The sequence below is a fragment of the Scardinius erythrophthalmus genome, assembly GCF_964197995.2.
Source record: "Scardinius erythrophthalmus genome assembly, chromosome: 7".
NCBI lineage: Eukaryota > Metazoa > Chordata > Actinopteri > Cypriniformes > Leuciscidae > Scardinius > Scardinius erythrophthalmus.
Genome location: NC_138227.1, coordinates 17,848,226 through 17,873,368, shown reverse-complemented (window position 1 = coordinate 17,873,368; position 25,143 = coordinate 17,848,226). Strand labels below are relative to the sequence as shown.

The window sequence follows — 25,143 nt, the reverse complement described above, 5'->3', positions numbered from 1 at the left end:
TCATGACGTCAAGGCTAGATTATTGTAATGCTCTTATGGGTGGTTGCCCTGCATGCATAATAAACAAACTGCTGGTCCAAAACGCAGCAGCTAGAGTTCTTACTAGAACCAGGTAGTATGACCATATTAGCCCGGTTCTGTCAACACTGCATTGGCTCCCTATTAAACATTGTATACATTTTAAAATATTGCTGATTACTTACAAAGTACTAAATGGTTTAGCTCCCCAGTACTTGAGCGAGCTATTACGATCTCAAAATTCTGGCCAATTGATAATACCTAGAATATCAAAATCGACTGCTGGCGGTAGATCCTTTTCCTATTTAGCACCTAAACTCTGGAACAGTCTTCCTAACATTGTCCGGGAAGCAGACACACTCTGTCAGTTTAAATCTAGACTAAAAACACATCTCTTTAACCTGGCATACACATAAAAAATTATACATTCCTATTATTCAAATCAGTTAAATGATTATTAGGCAGCATAAATTAGGTCAGCCGGAACCGGGAACACTTCCTATAACACCTGATGTACGTGTTACATCATAAGAAGAATGGCATCTACACTAATGTTAGTCTTCCTGCTTATTCCAAAGTTTGCTGTAATCAGCTGGATCCAGGCCTTATCCAGACCAGATGGAGGTCCTGCACCTAGACATGACCACAATGCATCCCTGAAGTGTCAGCAGAGATTGTGTCAACTAGACTCTCCCCTGTGAAGGCCTTTTCGACACGACAGCCATCAACACTAATCCTCAACAAACCCGCCTCCATACCGGCGTGACTTAGATCTTCAACCAGATGGAACTGGATAGTATTCTGATTGTTCCAAACCAATCTGACTTCTGACCTATAATGCTGCCTGAATCATAATAATACACTGTTCGTTCATTGGCCAGAGGATGAGCTTGGGTTTTCCCAAGTTTATTTTTTCTCGATTCTGCCACATGATGGAGTTTTGGATCCTTGCCACTGTCGCCTTTTTCCACCTTTGTTGTCATTGGCTTGGCTTGCTTAGTTTGGGACATTAAATTTACTGACCAACTAAGGAAAAAAAAGCATTGCAGTAAATCGCGCTGATTAACTCTAACGATCGCTTATCATATCACGTCAAACCGTGCAAATTATACTTTGTTCTCAAATTGTTAATGTTAACAACATCAGCATTGTGTGACTACATTTAATGATCTCCCGATATTTATCCTGGTTTTCGCATGGGCCTGGTTACAGTCTCTTTTTTTCTGTGGCCACTCCGAAGTCCGAACGAAGTCTTTTGCATTTTACAATGGGCGAATCTCCAGTTGTCACTGCTGATTGTCGTTTAAACCTTTCTGGATCCGCCATCAAATTGATAAGTTTAATTATATCAAGTGCTGTGAGAAAAGGCTATAAATCTCCACCTCCAACATCCTCACACGCAATATAGCCTACTAGCCGAGACACCTTCTTTATGTGTACAGATGTGACGTAATGACGCAAAGACATGCTCGAATTTCCCGAGGAAATCCACCAGTATCACTGGAATTAAAAACATTATTACAAGCTTACCGTTTTGAATTGTGCTAAGGCAAGCAGATAGTTTTGAACACTGGCTGGTTATGTACTTACTCAAAAATTTATTTTGGATCATTTTTAACCCAAGAAAGTTACGGAATGCAACTTTAAATTAGTCATATTTTCACAGATTAACTTTAACTAAGTTTTATAAATGGACAAAGAATAAAATAATGCTACAGACACACAGGAGCAACTATTAGCAGCACGAGCAGAAACGGGGGGAGGGGTGTGATGGTGTGTGTGTGTGTATAAATGCCCTATTGGGTAACCACATTAATGTTTGCACACGCTGCACAGAGCGGCTTCATCCGGCACTTAGCCAACAAAGAGATCAGCATGTCACCTTGGGTTTGGGGAGGGGCTTTGATTAATGGCGCACAGGCCTTTAAAAATAAAAGAGCTATTGGATTTTCAGTGTTGCTGTGTGCAAGAGCTCGGGGTGTTATTGGTGTGAATTAGATACAAGTCACAATAAGGAGAATCTGAAATTGGGAAGGAAAGCACTACATTTATCAGCTTTTCACACCACAGCACACCATCTGCTACAGCAAGGCTAACGCTCAGAGCTCTCTGCCCCAAAGTATTTCTCTATTTATTTCCCACGCGCTCCCTCACAGGCCATTAGAGGATGCCGATTGTTGATCTTTAATGCTGCGAGGTCAGGGAAGTAGTGGATGGAGGAGGAACTTACTATGTGTACTCGGTACATGATGCTGATTCCCAGAGTCATGAAGGGTTTGGAGAAATCAATGACCTTCTCCCTCTCAGCCGTGATGGTCAGGGCGGCCACAGCCAAGTCAGCCTTCTGAAACACATGCAAAATAATTGCAGCCGTCAGTGCGTTTCTGGGACAAAAAATAATGTTATAATTGTAATATAATTATTAGAACTTTAGGTTAATGTTATTTCTAAAATAAAAAAGCCTCCTGTCACTGATTCCCCCCCCCCCCCCCCTTATTTTATTTATCAAAATATATCCAGTATGAGGACCTGAATGACAACCCTGTAGCCCATGTTAATTAAGATGAATAGAGCAGGTAGACCTCAAACCAGCAACAAACCAGCTTAACCACCTTAAGCTATGACATGTCTTCATACAACTGGTAACAACTGCTTGCAGTCCAAATACCTGTATTTTGGGGAATACTGAAGGGCAAAGCCGAGTTGTGTGTGTGTGATGGAACATGTACACAGAAACCGGGAAGACTGTCATGACAAATCACTTGACACAGCATCCAGTGCTGCCGGGCATGATGCTGTGGCCGGATCCCACTAATCAAACAACACTGAAAAGTGCATCTGCAAGGAATTTTTCGGTCCTGCGGGACACACTCTTACCCTCCACTGCTCTTTGTCCTCTCCAGGAGGAGGAATGATGGGATATTGGAGCTCTGCTTTAAATGAGAGAGAATCTCCGGAGAACAGATACCAGGTTATAATGTGATGTTTAAGCCTCTAGCCTGAAACCTTGAAAGTGGCAGGAGAGGCTTGTTAACCCGAAAGCCGAATTAGGAATGTCAGACACGTGATTCGAGATCCGAGAGGGGTGAGATTTATCAGCCATTAGCGCGATGGCGATCGGATCTGTTGCTTGCCCAGATCTTTCAGCACACAGCTAATGAGAGAACGGATTAGAAGAGGAGGAAAGCAGAGGAAAAAAAAAAAACCTCCCAACAGTCCAGTGTTATTTTAGTATCATTGAGATCATTGAGCAATTTATTTCAAGTATCAGGTATTTTATGGTTTTAGCTTTAGTTCACTACAATAACATTGCAACAGTCTACTTCCTCTCACCTGATTATAAAGCCAGTTATCTCGTCATGTACTTCACATTCACTGTAGCAAAAGTGACAAACTCTCGCACACGTTCCCTGAAGATTCTTTCTACAATAACAGCTTGCAGATGCACTAATCTTCAAGTGCTCTCCATAGTTCAGTTGTGGCCCACAGCTCTTCACAAACTCATGCACACTTCACTTCACACAACAAAACATCACGCTGACACACAAACAAGGAAATTACGCGGTCCCCGCTGAACAGAGATCCCTTAAACAGATGTCGTTCGTAACAGAAACAAGGACAATAACTGCCGCTCAAATATTTGACATCTCGTTACATATTAATATTGATGACTGGACTGCACATAGAGGAAAATTATGAGACAGAGACTCTAAATAATAAATAATGCAGTATGATATTCTTCCTGCGCTCCATCCTTCCCTTCAGCTTTGACTCAATCAAAAAGTGATGCCCCCAAAAAATGAGAGAAGGCGGCAATGTCAACTCTATCACTACTGAATAAAACATTGACTTAAGTTCCCAGTGTGGCATTTCAAATTCCCTCTGAGGCGTATTCTTCATCTGACGCGCTAGAAAAGCCTGACAGCTCGGCTCCTTTGCCACCTTTGTGTACTACTGCACTGGTTTTAGTTTTACAAGAGTTTCAAGAACATTATAATGCAAGACCACCATGACCCCTTTGGGATTAAGAGTCCATATTTCAGGCAGAAAGTGAGCTGCTTTTGTGCAAAATCCCATCCTTCATTAAAATTTTAACCACATGGAAGGACCACCAAATGATTAGATAAGATTAGAATAAATAACCTGCATAATACATAAATCAAACAAAATTTTAAATTACATAACACTATGTGTTTTCTGATGCAGAAAAGCTAGTTCATGCATTCATGACCTCGAGACTAGATTACTTTAATGCTTTATTAGCTGGTTGTCCTGCATCCTCAATAAACAAGCTACAGTTAGTCCAAAATGCAGCCGCTAGAGTTCTTACTAGATCAAGAAAATATGATCATATAACACCGATTTTATCATCACTGCATTGGTTACCTATAAAGTTCCGTATTATTTACAAGGTATTGCTACTGACTTATAAAGCCCTAAACGGCTTAGCTCCAGTCTATTTAACGGATCTTCTATCGCCCTATAATCCATTGCGCTCTTTAAGATCAATAAATTCGAGGCTTTTGGTCATACCTAGGATATCCAGATCCACCAAAGGAGGGAGAGCATTTTCACATTTAGCTCCAAAACTCTGGAATAGCCTTCCTGATACTGTTCGTTGCTCAGACTCACTCTCCCAGTTTAAATCTAGATTAAAGACGCATCTTTTCTGCCAGGCATTCATATAATATTTTTAATCTTACAGTTCAAACTACAATCCGGCCTCTAGTTCATAAATGCCAGAGGAGAACTGGCCCCCGACTGAGCCTGGGTTCTCCCAAGTTTTTTTTCTTCTCCATTAGGTCACCTGATTGAGTTTTAGGACACCATTAGGTCACTTGATGGAGTTTTTCGGTTCCTTGCCACTGTTGCCTTTGGCTTGCTCAGTTGGGGATATTTTGGGGATATTTAATTTAAATTTTATTTTATTTATCAATCAATAAATTCCACTAGAAACAAACCTTGTTGTATTATTTTAATTTAATACTGTGAAGCTGCTTTGATACAATCTGTATTGTGAAAAGCGCTATACAAATATTCTTGACTTGACTTGACTATGTATATGTTAAGATGCACATATTCAAGTAATTTTTTTTAACTTACAGTTAGCATGTAAACAGACAAGCTGACTAAAATAGCATACCAAATAAATGTTACTACATATAATTAAAGACTTTGAGGGCCCTATTTTAACGATCTGAAACGCAAGTATCAAGCGCAAAACGCAAGTAACTTTGTGGGTGGGTCTTGGGCGCTGTTGCTATTATACCGGCGGGATAAATGACTCTTGCGCCCGACGCAAATCTAAAATGGGTTGGTCTGAAGTAGCTTCATTATTCATAGGTGTGGTTTGGGCGTAACGTGAAATAAACCAATCAGAGCAACATCTCACATTCCCTTTAAGAGCAGGTGCGCTTGTTCCATAGCGGATTGCAATTATAAAGGCGGATTTGCCAGGAGCGGTTCACAGCCGAGGAGACCGACGTTCTCGTCAGGGCCGTAAAAGACAGAGAAGTGACATTGTATGGGGATGTGAGAAACCCACCCAAATTAGCTTCGGTTAAACAGGAGTATAAAAACTTGGGTAAATGTGTAAGCTAGATTTATGCCTATTTTTTCACATCTTCATGGACACAACAATGATTTCCCTCGTGTGTTAATATTTTTCCTTGTAATAATTTGTGGTTTTCTAAAAATGAGAACTGCTGCGTCTTTGTGTAGATGAGAAATAAAGGGTATGCACGTTGTGCACACGCTACATTAATTATGGCCAAGCATGCGCCCTTAAAATAGCATATGAATAACATGCGCAATGCGCCACTTTAGACTAGGTTTTTCCTGGTCAGTGGTGTAATTGTTTTGTAAACCTGCAAAATAGCACCAGGGAACGTTTGCACTGGAACACGCCTCCTCTTTGCGCTGAACCACCCCTGGGAGCGCAAGTTCATTTCCTAATCTACCGATGTGCGTCTGTGGAGGGAAAAGTCCCCTATGTGCGGGTGCAAAATAGGAATGATACATGTGTCAGTGTACAAAGTAAATTGCGCTGGGTGCAAGATAGGGCCCTGAGTGTTAGATTTATATATTTTTTTCCCCAGATTTTTTTTCTCCACAACCACTCGGGCTGCAGTCCGCTTAGCCTGCCGGTAACCATCAGCTGCCTCAGGAGTCCGACAAGCCAGCCAGGCCTGATAGGACTTCTTCTTCAGCTTGACGGCATCCTTTACTTCCGGTGTCCACCACCGGGTTCTGGGATTGCCACCTCGACAGGCACCGGAGACCTTACGGCCACAGCTCAGAGCGGCCGCGTCGGCAATGGAGGTGGAGAACATGGTCCACTTGGACTCAGTGTCTCCAAACTCCCTTGGAATCCGGTCGAAGCTCCGCCAGAGGTGGGAGTTGAAGATCTCTCTGACAGGGGACTCGGCCAAACGTTCCCAACAGACCCAAACGTAGTGTGAGTCCAGCTTCATCCCCCGCGATCGGATCCAACTCACCACCAGGTGGTGATCAGTTGACAGCTCCGCCCCTCTCTTCACCCGAGTGTCTAAGACATAAGACCGGAGGTCGGATGAAATGACCACAAAGTCGATCATCGACCTCCGACCTGGTGCCATGTGCACTGATGGACACCCTTATGCTTGAACATGGTGTTTGTTATGGACAAGCTGTGAGAAGCACAGAAGTCCAATAACAGAATACCACTCGGGTTCAGATGAGGGGGGCCGTTCCTCCCAATCACGCCCCTCCAGGTGTCACTGTCGCTGCCCACGTTGGTGTGAAGTCCCCCAGTAGAACGACGGAGCACTTTCCAGCACCCCTCCCAGAGACACCAAGAGGGCCGGGTAGTCTGCACTGCCGTTCGGCCCGTAGGTACACACAACAGTGAGAGACCTGTCCCCGACCCGAAGGCGCAGGGAACCGACCCTCTCGTTCACCGGGGTGAACTGCAAAACATGCCGGCTGAGCTTGGGGACTATAAGCAAACATTTAAGTGGAGACATTTAATATGCAAATAAGCAAACTTTATAAATATATATTGCAAACATATATCGTTTTATATCATTTGAAACTTCTACAGCAGCGGGTAAGATTGATGGATATTAATTCAGATTATTTTACCTAAAATCACCATACAGACGGATTTACTTCACAAATAACTGACAGTCGTGACCTAAATATGATTTTCATTTACAATAATCAATACTAAAAATTCCGCATTAGTGTCATAAGCACATTCAAGCTCTGACGATTTTTAGTTTCTTGGCTCATTTTGTCCGGATAATTGAAGTTGTTGACTCGAGAACAGCTGCAATCGGATCTGTCCGATTCACAAATGAATCGTTCAGTGTGTTTTGTGAACCAATTAATCAGGTTCAGTTTCCCAAAAAAAAAAAAAAAACTTTACTACAGTAAACAAGTAAAAATGCTTACTGAATAAGTACTGAAATTTACACCCATGTTTTTATGAAATAAATAACAGGATAAAGCATTACAAAAAGTCCCTCATGAGAACCAAAGAGGTAAAGAGCGTGCTGTCAGAACGGGGTAGCGCTTCATCTCCTTCGATTGCCCCCCATCACCCTCTACTGTCTACAGACACTATAGCATACAATTAGACTCATTGGCCACTCTCAAGGTCAGCTGTATAGAGCATACTTTGAGAGAACAAATTGAGACAATAATAAGATTAGGCACTTCTTTCTTTATTTCCCTAATGGCTTTGCCCTCCATTAGCTTGTGGAATTAAGACAGATAACTTCTCAAAGCGTTCTCGTTTTTGTAGCGAGAACATAGGCTGCAGACAAGTGCTCTGGTTTATGACCCTTTCCCGTGGAAATATATGAATATCACTGTGGCCTTTTTGTTCATTTTGGAAAATGTACTTTGCTCCCTGCGGTGCCTGCCAAAAAACGGACAAATAAATCAGCAGCACGGCGTAAAGCTGCAACTGTTTTTAAATAAATAACATTTCCGCTGAAAAGGGCAAGCGTTCGTAGCTAAACAGAATTTGCAGCATGCAAGATTTCCATCTCATCAACTGTTAGTGGCTGTCAGAATAGGACTTATACTTTCCCGCTTCACAGAGTCTTTTTAAACACATCTATGAGTGTCTGTTATGGGATCAGATGGGCTAATTGAAATTCATTAGTACGAGAGAACTGTAAATGGGTTGGAGGGATAAACATGATTATTGTTGGTTAATCTGCATCACCTGTTTGGATGCAAGTAAAATAATTTTTAGTTTCTTATAATTCATTCCTTTCTTTAATGAATTATTGAAATGAGCATTTGAGAATTAATAATTCCAGGATAAAACAAGAGGAAGCAGATTGTTTCGTTCTATGTATTCTCAGCAACTTTGAATGTAATTCAATGGAAATGCCTGTTTCAGGTGACAGTATATCCAGAAGTTAAACTGGCCTTTTGGGGTAGGGGAACCTTTTAAAATGGTGGTGATTCTGGTTCCCCAGGTAAAATATGACAAGCCACTAGGACAAACAAAGTGGCAATAATGATTTATCCCTGTTTCTCAGCAAAGCCATTCAACTGGCTGAAGCATCTTTTTATGTGTATTGTATAAATTGCCAGATTAGAAATAACAGTAAATCGCCTTAAACTGTATTTATTCTTAATCATGAAAATAAGTTTAAGGCGCAGTACTGTAGGAAATTTTACAGCTAGCTGTGGTACTGCAGTCCAAATTCAAAATATTGGAGATAGTTGTTTCCTTCGCCACCTCCTCCTCAGGCTCTGCTCTCACGCGAGTTGCCAGATTGAGGCCAAGCAAAAGGAATGAGTGCAATTGAAAGTGGAAAGCGACGAGCCTTACACTGTAAGTTGATCAGCTAATATATATGTTTTGAATATGTAAGGAATGAGAGGAAATGCTGAGGCTATTTAGGTCAGGCAGAATCTGTGATCTCTGAACCAGTTCATTTGCTGGCTTTTAAGGCTTTCTGCCAACTGGCAACCCAGGGTGTCAAAATAATATTGGGTAAATAGGCAGATCACGCAGACCAAAACAAAAACAGGCATTCCGACCTGGAACGCATGCACATTTCATGCACAGACCCCAAATTAATTTAAATAACAAATCTAAAAATGGTCAAAAGCTAAAAAATGGTCACCTTAAACTGTTATGCCTTTTATTTTTTTTTACTATCCTACAATTAGCAAGCTAATAGTTTAGCCTAATTTAGCTTTTCAAATTACCCCAAATTTGTCAAATTTTCCCATTCTTGGTGTTTTAATCCTTTGGTTTCCAGCTTAGCTTATCCTTTTAAATTATATATTACATAATATTTGATCATGAAGTTTAGAATCATGATATGTTAATTTGTGTATGTTATCATCATAAATCATATGACCAGTTAAAAATGGTAAAATTAAACATTTCCCTTACTTTAGTTATGTCCTAAATGACGCACTTTACACTATGCGCTTATACATTATGTACTTATGCACTCAACCATGTACTGTAGTGTATGAATTTTGATTTTGTCATTCATCATTGGAGTCTGATCATCCCCTCCCCTTCTGCTATGTAATTAAAGCTGCAACAGTTGAGTGCATGAAGAGTCCAACATTCCACACTTTGTTTTTTTTTTGGTTAATTAAAGGGGTACTTCACCTCTGGAAAGATGAATGTGTATTTAAAATAGGTCATTTATGTAGAAGAAATGTGAAATTATTTTTGAATTTGGAGCTTTCTAGACTGAGAAAATCCAGAAAATGTATTTTCGGCTTATGTGGATGAAAGACAACAACTCCCAGAATGCACTTGCTTCGCTGCCCTATGAGGCCACTCCCAAGCCACACCTAACGATAAGAGAGTGCAGTTGAAAACAACAAGGCTAGGCTACTAGTGAGACTCCGTGATGAGTTTGCCCGGGATTTCGAAATCGCCCAAAATGTCAGGGATTCGGCTTTTGCGTTCTACAGTCGCCATTCATCATGTTTACTGTGGCGAGCAGGACGAGACTGAGGGGTGCGGGAGAACGGCGCAAGGCCGGTGGCGTCATTACTGAGACACGCCGGTCTCGTATCTCTCACGGAGGAGCGGGAATTTTCTTAGCAATGTTAAAACGCACATCAACGATCACTTTTTTAGCGTTCATGTAAACACTACATTCAGATTCACCAATCGGAATGAATTCAGTTAGACTGAAACAAAAGGTTTGCATGTAAACAATGAATGGAGACTGCAGAACGCAAAAGCCACATCCCGGACATTTTGGACGATCTCGAAGGCCGGAAATGTCCGGGAAAAAGATGATGGTAACCCCTACTACTCAGCTTTCTCTACAGAACAAGAGCCTGATAGTTTAGCTTCCAAAGAAAGATGGCTGATACTATGTGTACATTCTGTGAGTGAGATCGCACCTCCTATGGGTGGGTTGAAAACATGCGGGACAGCCCCTCCTACTGGCTGTAGTCTTTAGCCTCTGGCCAAAAAATCCTCCCATGACGCAAAATGACAATTTTTGCGTCATTGGAGGATTTTTCCAGACAAAAAATACATAAATCTCTCGTCTCAGTGGTATATGAGGGTGGAAAGCACTGTAATTCAAATACTACAGGTTTTCTACTAATATAAAGCTTAATGCTAAATTCTGAAGTATCCCTTTAAGTGCATCACAATTATTATTGTGAAATAAATTTTTCTTTTTAGAATTTTCAGTACTCACACTATTTATACTACAAAACATCATAGAATGGTGCACAAGTAAGAAAAGCTTTTTTGTTTAGCTATAACAATATTTTACAATAACACACTGATTTTGATTAGGCAGCAAAGAAGGGGGGTAATGCATGACACTGGAATCCAATTTAACCCCTCAGTATAACATATTTCCTTGTGATGTCACTCACCCTGCTGATGAGCTCTCCTACCATGCCCGTCCAGGTGCCATTGGCGCCCGGCACCCCGTAAACGCCATCCCCAACTAGCCGGATACGGTACTTGAACTTCAGGATATCTGCCAACTCCTTCAGCATGTCCACACAGAAGCCCTCGTAGCGCTCGTTCCCTTCTAGTTCCTGGTGATTGGCTCTCAGCATTACATACGGATTCTCCTGTGAAGATATCATTGGCATCACCATCGGCACATGCATCTAAACACCCTCTCAGAGCACTTCTATATCATTCGACACACAATTTTCAAAAGTGTGACAAAAGATTGTTTGAGTTGGCAAGTCACCCGAGCTATGTTTCCATCCAAAGTTGTGAAATTAACAATTTAACTTAATTGTGAAAAACTAGAATATTACATGAATCATTTGTGAATAAAGCACCATTTCCATCCCATGTGTTCAAGAGAACAAAATTATCACTTCTTGAGAAACTGTTACTTATTAATAATAATTAAGAAAGTGTTAATAATAAACATGGAAGTTGCTGCAACCTTTTTCCTACACAATAAATGAGTTGCGCCAGCGTGCAGACGAATTGCAATTACAAACGCTGTCATGTTATCTTGTGTTCGGGGGTGGATGCCTGATATTTGGGAATGCTCTCGTAATACCAAATGAATTTGAGGACTGACTTTGGCTCAGGCCTTTCAGAATGACTAAAACTACATTTGAGATGGCGTGCAGTCCGCTGGACAGTCCAGTTATCCAATCATTTGATTGTTTGATGTTTTTTTGTTGCAACATGAGGAATTTATCTGGAAAACTGTAGTTTATGTGCATTTTTTTTTTCATTTATTGACATGGACATTGCAATTAAACATAGTACAAAACAAGTTTGTAACTGATGCTATGCAAAAAGAGTTTATAGCTAGTGCTAATTTTCAACTCCAGTCCATGGTTGGGCCTTTACACTACAACAAAAAATTATCCTCCTCACTTGAGCGAAAACTATTTTTATGTACGTTTTAAGATTTTATACGCATCTTGCTATTTTCATCCAGCGTCTTTTAATGCGATATTCCAAAATTGGAAAGAAACACAGTTTGGACACATGGGGATCTGTGACTAATGTGAGCCCTCCAAAATACCAAGTTCCAAATTTATCGGTTTGTTTTCTCATGCTGCCCAAAGATTGAAAAGATTTAAGAGGCAATCTGTGGTCAAAATAAAGGCTTCGTAAACATTTCATCCCACCATAATTCAATAAACATTTGCAGTGCTCACTATTATCCACTGAGATACAGATTTGCTGGTGGGCATGTTGGTCAAGTATGTTACTGCCATTTTCAAACACTTTGCATACATTTAACAGAACAGTGTCACCTCATACATAACCAGTCACTGCAGAATGAAACCAGCCATAAAAAAAGCTTTTCAAAATCACTTTTTGTTAAAACTGCAAAAAAAAAACAAAAAAAAAAAAAACGCGTTGTGGCAAGACAGACACTAAAGTGGGTCTGTTGTACTTATGATTTGTTTAGCGCAGACTGGTTGACTGGAGAGAGTGTTTCATTTTCACCAGTAAATCTGACTCGCTCCACTCCGATGCTTTGAGTGGCAGTCTGAAGAGCTGACGATACTTTTCAGTCTTTTGCATTGCCATGGCAACACTTTCTTCTCTTTTTTTACCTGCTTGTCTGGTCCTGCATCCCTGATTTTTGATGTGCCCAGTGGCCACGCTCCAGCTGGCCTGAGTACAGCAACAGCTGGGTCTTGCGGCCTGTCAGACGAGGGGGAACGTCAATGGCCATGTTCCGACACTTCAAATAAACCTGAACCCTATTAATGCGAGCCGCTCATATGCATCCAAATAACACGATAAGCGTCCTTCACCTCATTTGTATGTCCATAAAAGCCACAAGCTGTATTTGCTGATGGATGTTCGCACCTTGGACCTGACGAAGCCATGGCACAAAGAGCAACCGTTTTGGCCCAGAGTCTGACACTCTATAAATGCAAATCCTTCCATTTTGTTCATTAACTGGTTGAATCATCCACGCATGTTACCGTCATGCCCCGCTCTGACACCGCTGCGGTGGTTATGCAGAAAGGCACAATATAAATGCAAATTTCCATCGCTTACAGCCTGCTGGAGGCACTCAAGTATTGCAGCCAGACACTTTTTCTCAAACTAGGCTTATTAAAGAGCAGCATTTCATGGGCCAGTTGCATATTAGACAGACGGTTTCAAAGAACGGAAGCAAGGTAATAAACAAACCTTCTGGATTCAATTAATAGGTCTACACACTGGGCAAGAGAAGTCAATGGTTTTGGGTCATTACGTGTCGCCCATAGCTAGCCTCTGGTCTGATTGATGGTTGAGTCAAGGAAAAAGGAGTGATTACACATTATGCTTCATAATCCATTATTAGCAGAATCTATGAAAAGATGGAGGAAAAGGAATTGTGGAAGAGAAAGTTAATTGTGCACACACAGGACCGGTCATCGTCATCTATATGAGAAAAGAAGCTCTGGCATAAATCACAATATTATACTGAAGCTATAATGGTCAAGTTAAACATTTCTCATTCTTTATGTTTTCACTTAGAAAGTAAACAGTTTAGCTGTTTAAATGATGTCGCATTACAGTTAAACATGGTCAAAATAAACATTTTCAGCTAGTCTTTGGTTAGCAAGCTAACAGCTTAGCCTTTTAAATTACTTATCACATAATATTACAAAAGCTACAAAATGATCAAATGAAACATTTTTCTTTTGCGTTTTCAGTTAGCAAGATATAGCTTAACCTTTTAAATTACATATGCCAGCTTACAATACCAAAGCTTAAAATGGCCAAATAAAACATTTTCACTTTAATTTGTTTTCAGTTAACTTCATTAAGTAAGCTCACATATTTAAAATTACATATCATGTAATATTACAGAAGCTACAAAATAGTCAAATTGAACCAGATTGTTTTCAGTTAACATCGCAAAGCCTTTTAATTTACATATAACTTAACATTACCAAAGTTAAAATGGGCAAATAAAACATCTCTGCTTTCTTTGTTTTCAGTTAACCTTTAGTTGTCAAGGTAACATCTTAGTCTTTTTCATGAGTTCACACTTACATATAATTAAACAGAGTAAAGGTTATGCGTATTTGGCGTGCTTGTCTGAGGAGAGGGCTCCGAGCTCTGAATTTGGCCTGAACCCAGAGTACTCCCCCCATCCCAGGTTGGGATAGGAATAGTTAGAAGTGAGGAGATGAGGTGGTGGAGGGATGCTGGAAAACTGTCATAGAACAGAGGTAAGTCTGCTGTATACTGTAATGTGTTCTTCCCATGTTAATTAGGTTAATTATCTGAACATGCTCCTCCAGAACTTTGAGAAAAAATCATTAGATCACATATCACATAATGTAGAAACTACAAATGAGCAATAAATAAAATTGTGATTTAAACAATTTCTTTTCAGCTAGCCTCTAGTCTTCTTGATTGAGTGACAGAAAATGGAGCGACTACATATTTACATTTAATAATTCATTATTAGCAAAACTTCTGGAAAGAGGGAGGAAGCGATTGAGGATGAGGAGCGAGGTTAATGTGAACACACAGAACCGGTCCTGGCGTATCGCCATCAATCTCAGAAATGGAGCTCGGGCATCAATCATCTGAGTGAGTGCTGTTATCAGGCCAAGCAATCCTCTCTTCTGAGCTTGAATGATTCCATAAAATCTGCGGGTCACATCAGAGAAAGAAACTTTCCGTTTAATAGCGCAGACAGTGAGATTAAGGGCACTTTGAGTGTCAAGCCTGCCAAATGCAACATTCCTCACCAGTCTGGGATCTGTGGCAGATTTGATTCTATTTGTTTTCTTGGAAGGCTGTCAGCTGATGAAATCCATTTTACAAATATAGCATGGCGGCAGTCTGGTTTGGTGCGTTTGGAAAGCAAACACATTGAAGTCAATCTTACTTCAAATCAAATCTCAAAGCTTTTTGTTCAGAAAGTGAAGAAAAATTGGAATTGTGTGTTGGCATTTATCAGACAATCCCAAAAAGTGAGTTTGGTAACTGATTGGTCCACTACTCCCTCTTATGTCTCTCTTGATTTTTGTATGGCTTACAGGGGGTGAATGAGCCTTAAGATAGTCCAGACAGAACCAGCTCTGCCTGATAGCGGTCACAGAAATTGTTCACAGAGGCTGCACATTACATGAGGATAGCGCCTCACATTTTATATTTATGAACATTTCCAATTGCTGTACGAATAAAGGCTATTTGCTTCTTCTTGAACACAATAAAAGTGGTCTGTCCGCAGAAGATGGCGTGTCTGAGGTTTCATCATGAAACTGTTTCTGCAATCTTATTTCTCCATGTTTCTGAAAAAGCACTTTATCGCCATCATTGATTACAGTGAGCATAAATTCAGCTGCTGAATGTGAGGACTCTCTTTTCTTTAAGATGCAGTGATACAGTATCCACTCCATATCATACTGATATTGCACCCATATAGATTAATAATACTTTGCTCTTCCTTTTTTCTAAGATGGGCTCTTAGAGACAATATGGGTTGGTAAAGGCTAACATGACTTTTCTCAAGGATTCAATTCAAGCATAATGTGGCTTTTGAAAAACACTGCAGATAGCATCACAGAAAGACGATTTTATAGAGTGAACGGAAAGTGAACCCAGTTTCAGAGGCAAACGAATATGTATTTGAGCTTTATCTGAGAAAGAAAAAGGGTTTCTGCAGGGAAAGCATATCAAATCCGCATCAAATGACAGCAAACAAAGGTTGAAAAAATATTAAACACAAATAAAACAATAACAGCCTCCTATATTTGCACACACCGTCTGTGTTGTTTAAGGGAATTATGCAAATCAGGCATTAACTGTGTCAGGTACACAGAGTAAAACCTATATACCAGCTAATTTAGTATCAGCTAATGGTTGAGATGTGCGGCGGGAGTTATGTGAAAAAAAAGCATCTGAATTACCACAAGCCAAAGTGGTGCAACTGTGAGTTCACCTCTGGCCCCAGTACCCACTGGTTGGCAACACACCAAAGTTTTTGAACCAATTACAACTACAGGGGAAACTGTGGCCAATTGTAACACACTAAATGTATTCAATCCCAGACAAGCTAGCGCTCAGCATGTGCTTAGTAGAGTTCTCTCTGCTAGAGAAAAGGAGTGCGATTGTTTCACTTTGTGAGAATAATTATAGAAAACATTTATAATTATTTTAAAATTATAATGATACGTCTATCTAATCTATCTATATATATATCTATATCTATATCTATATCTCTATATCTATATCTATCTATCTATCAATCTATCTATATATATATATATATACATTAGGGCTGGGCGATATGGCCAAAAAAAAATATCACGATAATTTTTTTATATCAGTCGATATCGATAATTATCACGATAAAAGTCAAATCTTTATTTATTTCAAGTTTAAAGGCAGATTTTTGCTCCTAAGTGAAAGTTGTAGAAACCAGAGCGTTAATTGTGGTTTTAAACTACTCTTTATTGTCAGAACATATCAGGACAAACACTTGCCAAACTGGTGAACATTTCACAAATCTGAGGTAGAACATTCAACATTTGTCATTTTTCCTTTACAAAATAAATATCTTTATTGGACAATTAATTTCTTAGTTTCTGCATGTGCTAATTTTTATTTGGTAAAATGTAATATTCTGACTGTTTGAGTTTTATTAAACTTAACCATTGGTCATCCAGTATCATGCATTTAGATCATGATAACCTCACTATCATGGCAAAATGTAACTTTATGGTTTCTATGGTATTTGAATGAAAAACAGTAGCCTAAATACATGATTAAATACTGTAATTATTCCATCAGTCCTTTAATACATCGTCTACATTAATAATATAATACAATTCAATATGTATATCCCACATTTCATGGTGCGGTTAATATTACTAGGCTAACGTCACAGTAAATCCATGGTAAATGATGGGAATTTGTAGCCGGAAAAGCCTTCTGACTGTATTGTTGCGCACAGTGTTTCTCCTGTTTGTCAGCGCTGTTTCATCTGCCTTTAAACTGGTTTAAATCACGGAGACATTGTGTTTTTCGCTGAATTCAAGCGCTTCTCACTGGATCTCGTGACGAGAGCGATCAGAGTAAACGCATCGGCTCAGTTTGTATACTGTCTATGATCGGCTCTAGTGAACTCGCACTGCGCCGCCGTTTGGACTTTGTGCCGAGCGGATAAACGGTCCGTGTGGCGCGCGGTTCAAATGAGTTTTGTTCCGCTGTTGGCGCATAAACATTATCGAACATTTATCGAACTCTTGATATCGTTTTATCGAGAAAAATTATATCGCGATAATTATCGTTATCGTTTTATCGCCCAGCCCTAATATACATACATATTTCTGTCATGACAACTCTCGGAGTGATTGGCATGGTAATGGGCATGACAATGTTGTATGTTTGGTCTTGGTGGAATAGATCTGCTACGCTGCTGCTGCTGCTTTTATTGCTGCTGCTGCTGCTGCGGCAGAGCAAGTACGGGACAATCTCTTTTTGCCAAGATAACAGCTCTGAGTTTTCTCATAATGCCAGATGAGTTTGGAGATCACCTGACAAGAGATCAGAGACCATTCCTTCATACAGAATCTCTCTAGATCCTTCAGATTCCCAGATCCATGTTGGCGCTTCTTCTCTTCAGTTCACTCCACTCATCAGGTCAGGGAACTGTGACGGTCATGGCAGAAGCTTCATTTTGTGCTTCGAAACACATTTTTGTGTTGATTTTGATGTTTGCTTTGGATCGTTGTCCTGATGGAAGATCCAACCACGGCCCATTATAAGATTTCTAGCAGAAGCCGTCAGGTTTAGATTTTTTATCTGTTGATATTTGATAGAATCCATGATGCCATGTATCTGAACAAGATGTCCAGGACCTCCAGCAGAAAAATATGCCCACAACATTAAAGATCCAACGGTATATTAAATTGTACACATGGGGTACTTTTTATCCTTGTGTGCACCAAACCCATCTAGCGTGTTTACTGCAAAAAAGCTGACCACAGAACCCTGTGCCGTTTGAAGTTCCAGTCGTGTCTGACAACTGAATATGCTGGAGCTTGTTTTTGGATGAGCGAGGATAAATTTTCTTGAAACCCTCCCAAACAACATGTGGAGATGTTGGGGTTGTTTTATTTTTTTGGTAGGCTTCTGACCCCAAGACCCCAACTAATTCTCCATCTGTGATCCTTGAATAGTCTTTGGCCACTCAATCTTTCCTCCTCACCATGCATTAAGACAATATAGACACACATCCTCTTCCTGGCAGATTCGTAACATCTTTAGTTGATTGGAACTGATGGTCCAATCAACCTGATTGCCCTAATGGTCAAAATGGGGATTTTCAATTCTTTAGCAATTTTCTTACAGCCACTTTCTATTTTGTGATGCTCAACAATCTTTTGATGTACATCAGAACTATATTCTTTGGTTTTACTCATTGTGATGGATGATTAAGGGAATTTGGCCTTTGTGTTTACTCATTTTTAAACTCCTGTGAAACAAGAAGTCATAGCTGGACAATTTCATGTTCCTAGTCATAGGAACTTATTTATACTTAGTATAAAAAGAATAATATATATAAACAGCGAGCTAAAGTCAGCCTACAAAATGGGTTTTTATTTTTATAAATTAAGGCCGTTTTTAATGTAATAATCCTACTAACATTAAAAGTGGACTTCAACATTATAAAATAATTCATGACCCATTTAAACACACATTGGGCCCTATTTTAACGATCTGAAACACAAGTATCAAGCGCGAAACGCAAGTAACTTTGTGGGCGGGTCTTGGGCGCTGTTGCTATTATACCGGCGGGATAAATGACTCTTGCGCCCGATGCAAATCTAAAATGGGTTGGTCTGAAGTAGCTTCATTATTCATAGGTGTGGTCTGGGCGTAACGTGAAATAAACCAATCAGAGCAACATCTCACATTCCCTTTAAGAGCAGGTGCGCTTGTTCCATAGCGGATTGCAATTATAAAGGCGGATTTGCCAGGAGCGGTTCACAGCCGAGGAGACCGACGTTCTCGTCAGGGCCGTAAAAGACAGAGAAGTGACATTGTATGGGGATGTGAGAAACCCACCCAAATTAGCTTCGGTTAAACAGGCGTATAAAAATTTGGGTAATTGTGTAAGCTAGATTTATGCCTATTTTTTCATATGTTCATGGACACAACAATGATTTCCCTCGTGTGTTAATATTTTTCCTTGTCATAATGTATGGTTTTCTAAAAATGAGAACTGCTGCGTCTGTGTGTAGATGAGATAAGCAAAGTATGCGCGTTGTGCACACGCTACATTGATTATGGCCAAGCATGTGCCCTTAAAATAGCATATGAATAACATGCGCAATGCGCCACTGACTTTAGACTAGGTTTTTCCTGGTCAGTGGCTGAATTGTTTTCTAAACCTGCAAAACAGCACCAGGGAACGTTTGCACCGGAACACGCCTCCTCTTTGCGCTGAACCGCCCCCGGGAGCTAAGTTCACTTCTTAATCGACCTACGTGCGTCTGTGGAGGGAAAAGTCCGCTATGCGTGGGTGCAAAATAGGAATGATACATGCGTCGGTGTACAAAGTCAATTGCGCTGGGTGCAAGATAGGGCCCATTATTTCTTACAGCTAAAAGAATTATTGCTATATAAAGGTCAGAAATTATTTAGCATTATTAATAGGTATTAAATGAGTAATATTATTCTGAGGAGTTCTCTAGCATATGCGAGGTAAAGTGAGTTCATTTTATATCATATAAATTTAATATTATGTCTTTACCAAGTCTACCAATGGCCATTGGCCAGTCTATCAATGGAAGAATAATTACTCAATCAAAAGACAGATTTGTAGAAGTCTGTGAGTTATGAAAGCAATGTAAAAATGTTACAAACAAACATGAGTTTTTTTGTGTTCTCAATCAAAGCACTGAAGCTCTGGCTCCCTCTGCACATTACATAATGCCAGAGACATCAAGAGCAACTACAAAAAGCCACAGAACTGTTTGTTCAGTTTAGACAGCTTTACCACTGCAAGCGAACCAGCTCTAATATACTGTCTATCCTTACAAAAATGTTAGATCTAGCCCATATCACAAGGGTAAAATTCAATCTGTGTGTTTGTGTGTGTGCTGTAACTCCAGCAATGACAGAAAGCTCAGAGCAGTAATGAAAACAGTGGTGGAATGGTCCACAGGTGCTGAGTTCTGCAGCATGTTTTCAACTGTGCTGCGTTTACTGAGATAAAACAGACTTTGCAATCAGCCGGTGATGAATGGGCCGTGATAGAGCTGAAATTGCTCTTCGGTGGCTCTTTAATGTGGCCAAAGTCTTTGAATATCTTTAAAGAGTAATAAACACATGGTGCAAACTTTTCCCCAGTTCTCCTAGCTGCTACATCAAGCACATTAACAATAAAAGATCTGAGAGAAACTAATAGTTCCACCTGTATTCCACTCGTTCCTTTATTGAGACACCCACGCACACCCTCCCTGACATAATCATCTCTATTTCACTCACTGCACGGCAGTTTGTTTTCAAAAACCTGCTGAAAACACCAGCATATGTTGTGTAGGATGCTGGTGTAGCATCTGGACCAATCAGACACACACAAATTATTAATTATATTTAATGAATAGTCCAGCAAACTCACTCTCCCAACAAAGGTCGATGAAACTTCCCCCAAAACTAACATCCCAAATGAATCTAACACACTGGCAGAACCCGGTGTCCTGTTACAGGACACATCAAGACTGACAAGACTTTTTACGACCCCAAAAGGAATTTGAAGAGACTTGTGACTCTCACTTAATTGCTGAGAAGGAGAAATAAACCCTTTTAATCCTATATTCTATATATAACCACGTGAGAAATGTTATACATGTATCTAATTTTCTCATCTCATGATTTTCTTTTTATGTGGTTTGGCCTATGTATTCATTTTCTCTTTTTAACTCTTTGGATTAATGTTTCAGACTTGCATTCTATGGTTAACCAAAATCATATGGGTAGCATGTTTAGTCTCTATAAACTCCAATCTTCGTTCCCCATTTGTTAATTTACATTACATTTTGCTAACTTTGTGACGCATTTGTATTATAAGAATCTTGAAGATTCTTTAGTTAAACACCCAATCAAATTACATGTTCAAAGGCCTGCTTGAACAAAAGGTCGTAAAGAAATTCCCTCCAAAGGGAACAACTTCTTTTTGGCTCACAACCCTCCAGAGGGTGTGACATCTTCACGCTTTAAAAATCACTGATCACCAGATCACGCCCTCTTTGGTCTCTTACTCTCTTAGGCTCTTACTCTCTTAGTTCCTTTCTGAAATTCTGATGTGAAGATGATGCTGAACTAGAAGTTTTCTAAGGACCCCCAAGCTTGTGCCAGGCTGCGGCCTTGTCTTTCCATTCACCAAAGATCCTCTGACTCACACTGGTTCTCTCTCATCAAGACCACATCAGCAAAGATCAACTGGAGCCTCAACAAATTGAATCAGGACAGTTTAATTCAAATGGGCGAGACATGCAAGTATCAAACTTAGTCTCATTATTTGATACATTAAGTATCCTTACCCCTTTTAAAGAAGGGCATGTTAGAACTAAACTGATGGTTTGCTCAAGGCTGTTGATCTGCTGAATTTCAATGCTATAACTTCTTGCTTTCCTGTATTCTGCTTCAGCTCTCTTTCCCTTGGTAAACTGTATGCATATATGTATGTGTATGTTAGAGTAGTTGAGTGTTTAGTCTAGTTAATAAAATTCTTGTTCATGTAACACGTAGAGTTGTCCGTGTTTCAAGCTCATATATACTGGAGTCCCTAATCATGCAGATTTTGACTACTTGCTCTTAGTAGTACTGTAAAGTAAGAAAGACATTTCCCATACCCCGGAAATGCACATTTCTTAGAATAAATAAACATTTGACACTGAGTGTTCACAGCACAAACAGGTTAATTGATTGTAATATAATTTTTTATACAAAATAGAAGTTAATTCTATTAACTGATCCAAATATTCTTAATCAATTATAACAAGTTATGATTGATTATTCATATTTCTTTAGAGCTAATTTGCTACACTGGTGTGCTGATGTTCCCACCAGACTTTTAAACAAACTGTAACTAAGGAATATTCTGAGTACTTCAAGTCGGCATGAAACGAAAATTGTGATCATCTTTTCTTCCCTATTGAGATGTATATCCAAGTGAAATGGCTTCTCGAACAAGACGAAATGTAGGGAGGGACTTGATTTTGTCCATCGGAAGTTGATTGATATTGCTGGATCGTTATTGTTTGCTACTTGATCTGAGACTGTGACCAATCCCACTAGCGAAGTTTTGCTGGTGGACAGCATGATTATGCTCTTTTCTGCAGTTCAGCAGTTCTTATCATATCATTCATCAGGTATAAATTGTGACTTAAGAAGATTTCCCCATCTATACTAAACAAGGCCACTTTACACCACCTATTTGTTGGTTTTCCGAGTGCTTTATTCACCTCTCATTCTCAGTCGCTTTATTTCTCTCTCTTTTCTAGTGAGGGATGACCCAGCCATATATGCAACATCCAGCCAAAGGCTATGGAGAGCATCTTTTTTCTCATCACTATACAGTGTATGAGAAGATGAGAAAATTGCCCCCAGATAACAGCCTAGCGGATTACATCTTCAATTGGGGGTTGCTGCTCCAGGACATGCTATCAACCACATACTTGTTAGTTTCCACTCATCTCAGAGGAGAAGCGTCTTTATTTAGATCAGTGCTGAACCCTGAGGTGATTAGAGAATAGACAGACATTTTCTTGAAGCTAAAGAGAGACTGTATGTCATTCCCAGAGGGTGTGTGTAAATCTCTTGGCTAAATCATTAGGGTGTGTCCTCTACTGAGGAACGTGAACCAGAGTGGAAAACAGGACTTACCAGGATGGTAGTTATGGTAAGAGTGGTGTTGAACAGCGTGTCTGTCACGTTAGGTGATGGAAGCTTCCTCTCCATAGACAGTCCCTGCTCTGAATGCCACTGACCGATCTGTAGGAGAAACACACTGAGAGTTATACTAAGCCTTCAAGCCAGCTGTGTGTAGTAGAAGATCCAATAACACAAAGAGAGCAACCATTTAGCCTTAAAGGGATAGTTCACCCAAAGTGAGAGTTCTGTCATAATTGACTCACCGTCAAGTTGTTTCAGAAAGAGATGTCAGACTGCCAAGATCCCAAAATAACCAAAAAGCCCAATGAAAGTATCACAAAATAAGTCCATATGACCCATGCATTATATTCCATGTCTTCTGAAACCATAGATTCACACTTTGTGTGAGGCACAAAATTTTATTTTATCATTAATGGGCAATATTTGATTTACACTGGCTTTTTTTAACCTTTTGCAAGGGCAAATTTGATTATTGTTTTTGATATTGTAATAAAGATTATTAATGTTGATTAATAGAATACATAAAAAAGTTTGGTAACACTTTACAATACGGGTGCACTAATATGCATTAGTTCATGCTTAACTAATGCACAGATAATATGACTCATGAAGAACTAAACCATTAATTAATGATTACTGCATCAGTAACAAATAAAGATTCTAAATAATTAATAGATTAAGTAATATATGAATTGTTATTAATTAAATGTGTCATAATGTATTAATTCCTTAATAACATATTTTATTAACTAATAGTGTATATTAATGTGTTAATTAATGGGTTGAAATCAAGTACTTCAACTTCGAATTGTCTGCTTTAATTAAAGCTCCAATATGTAACAATTTTGTAATAAAATTTCCGAAAATAACTTGCACAGTGTGATATATTTCCTCCAGTTGTGTATCTCAAAAGTCTCCAAAGATTTTTTATTTCAGAGAAATTCCGATTTTAAATAACTGTCCGTCCCGGAAAAGAAATGTCGCCTCTCAGTGACGCAATGTCCGCACTATCCTTTTTTTCCGGTGTGGACCATGTGATATTCCACCACACCGGAATATCACATGGTCAAATACGGAAGTGGTGGTTATAGCATTATAGCCATAGACTGTATGGTTATAGCTGTTATGGATCACGATTACTCTTTGGCGAGTATTGAAGTGCCAACAAAACGAAAGCGTCCATATTCGGATACACGCAGACCGTGTGACAAACGGAGGAATAAAACCCGGATAAATATCGGCCAGGCATTTTCGAGATGGAGAGAGCTGCGCGACAATCTTGGACTTGACAGAGACTCTGCTCTCGTGAGTGTATTGATAGACAGGTAAGCAAATCAAAAAAAAATTTTTATTGTACAAGTAACGTAATAGTTACAGTAAAGATGATTTTAATAGATGAATTAATGACAAATAGCTGTAAGTTGTAACGGGATAATATAGCATAACATTTCACGTTCCTTGCAGTTCATTAATTATGCTGACATAAAATAATACGATCAGACATACAGGTAATACAAAAACGAATAAATTACCTTATCCGTGATCATGATTCATTAATTCCATTTAGATACATCGCTAGATGGTGAAAACGCATTAAAAACGACATCTCCCATCGTCACCTCCTTCATAGCGTCATCAAGCTTCGCCTTTGTTATTGTTGCAAACTGCGCCCTCTTGTGGTCAAATTTTTTTACATATTGGAGCTTTAATCATTAGCTAATGATTTGCAAATGTATCATCATGTTATGACTTTACTTGTTGAGGCACATGATGACTATTAATAGCAGATATGGCACGTCATATTCTTGTAGGCTGCACAGACAAAACAAGCTAACAACCATTTACGAATTTGAAAATCAAGACTTAACATGGGTTATTTTGGTAGCATGAAAAACAAAACAGATATTCAAACTGGGAATAAATTATATACAGAAAGCAAGCCATGAATGTTCCCCATCATTAAAGCGATAGATGACTTCAGTCAAGCGAGAGTGCACAACTTGCACAAGACTGAAGACATGGATCTCTTTAGTGATGGGTAACAATCTTTGCAAGCTTTGTGTATTATAATTTATTCCCAGTTCGAAATTGTGTTTGAAAAACAAAACAAAACACCCTTTATAATCACTGATGCTCTCTACATTGTAAAATGAAAATATTGCTTACATTGTATCTGTATTTGTTGTTTATAAGAATTTGTAAGAGTGAGCGTACACACTAAACAAATCTCCAGCGTTTTCAGAAGTGATTAATTTAAATGCCTCTGATTG

The 25,143-nt window shown here is 39.4% G+C and overlaps 1 protein-coding gene across 3 annotated transcripts in view; it reads right to left on the bottom strand.

Moving 5' to 3' along the window:
* The window catches only part of grik4 (glutamate receptor, ionotropic, kainate 4), a gene marked incomplete at its 5' end in the record, with an annotated part of 195,774 nt that overhangs the window by 25,737 nt on the left and 144,894 nt on the right, over window positions 1-25,143 (bottom strand). For all 3 annotated transcript variants that reach the window (XM_081371082.1, XM_081371080.1, XM_081371081.1), the window contains 3 exons: window positions 2,249-2,362; window positions 10,894-11,097; window positions 22,865-22,972. In XM_081371082.1, coding sequence (XP_081227208.1) covers window positions 2,249-2,362; window positions 10,894-11,097; window positions 22,865-22,972 — 426 coding nt within the window. The remainder of the gene's footprint in view (window positions 1-2,248; window positions 2,363-10,893; window positions 11,098-22,864; window positions 22,973-25,143) is intronic.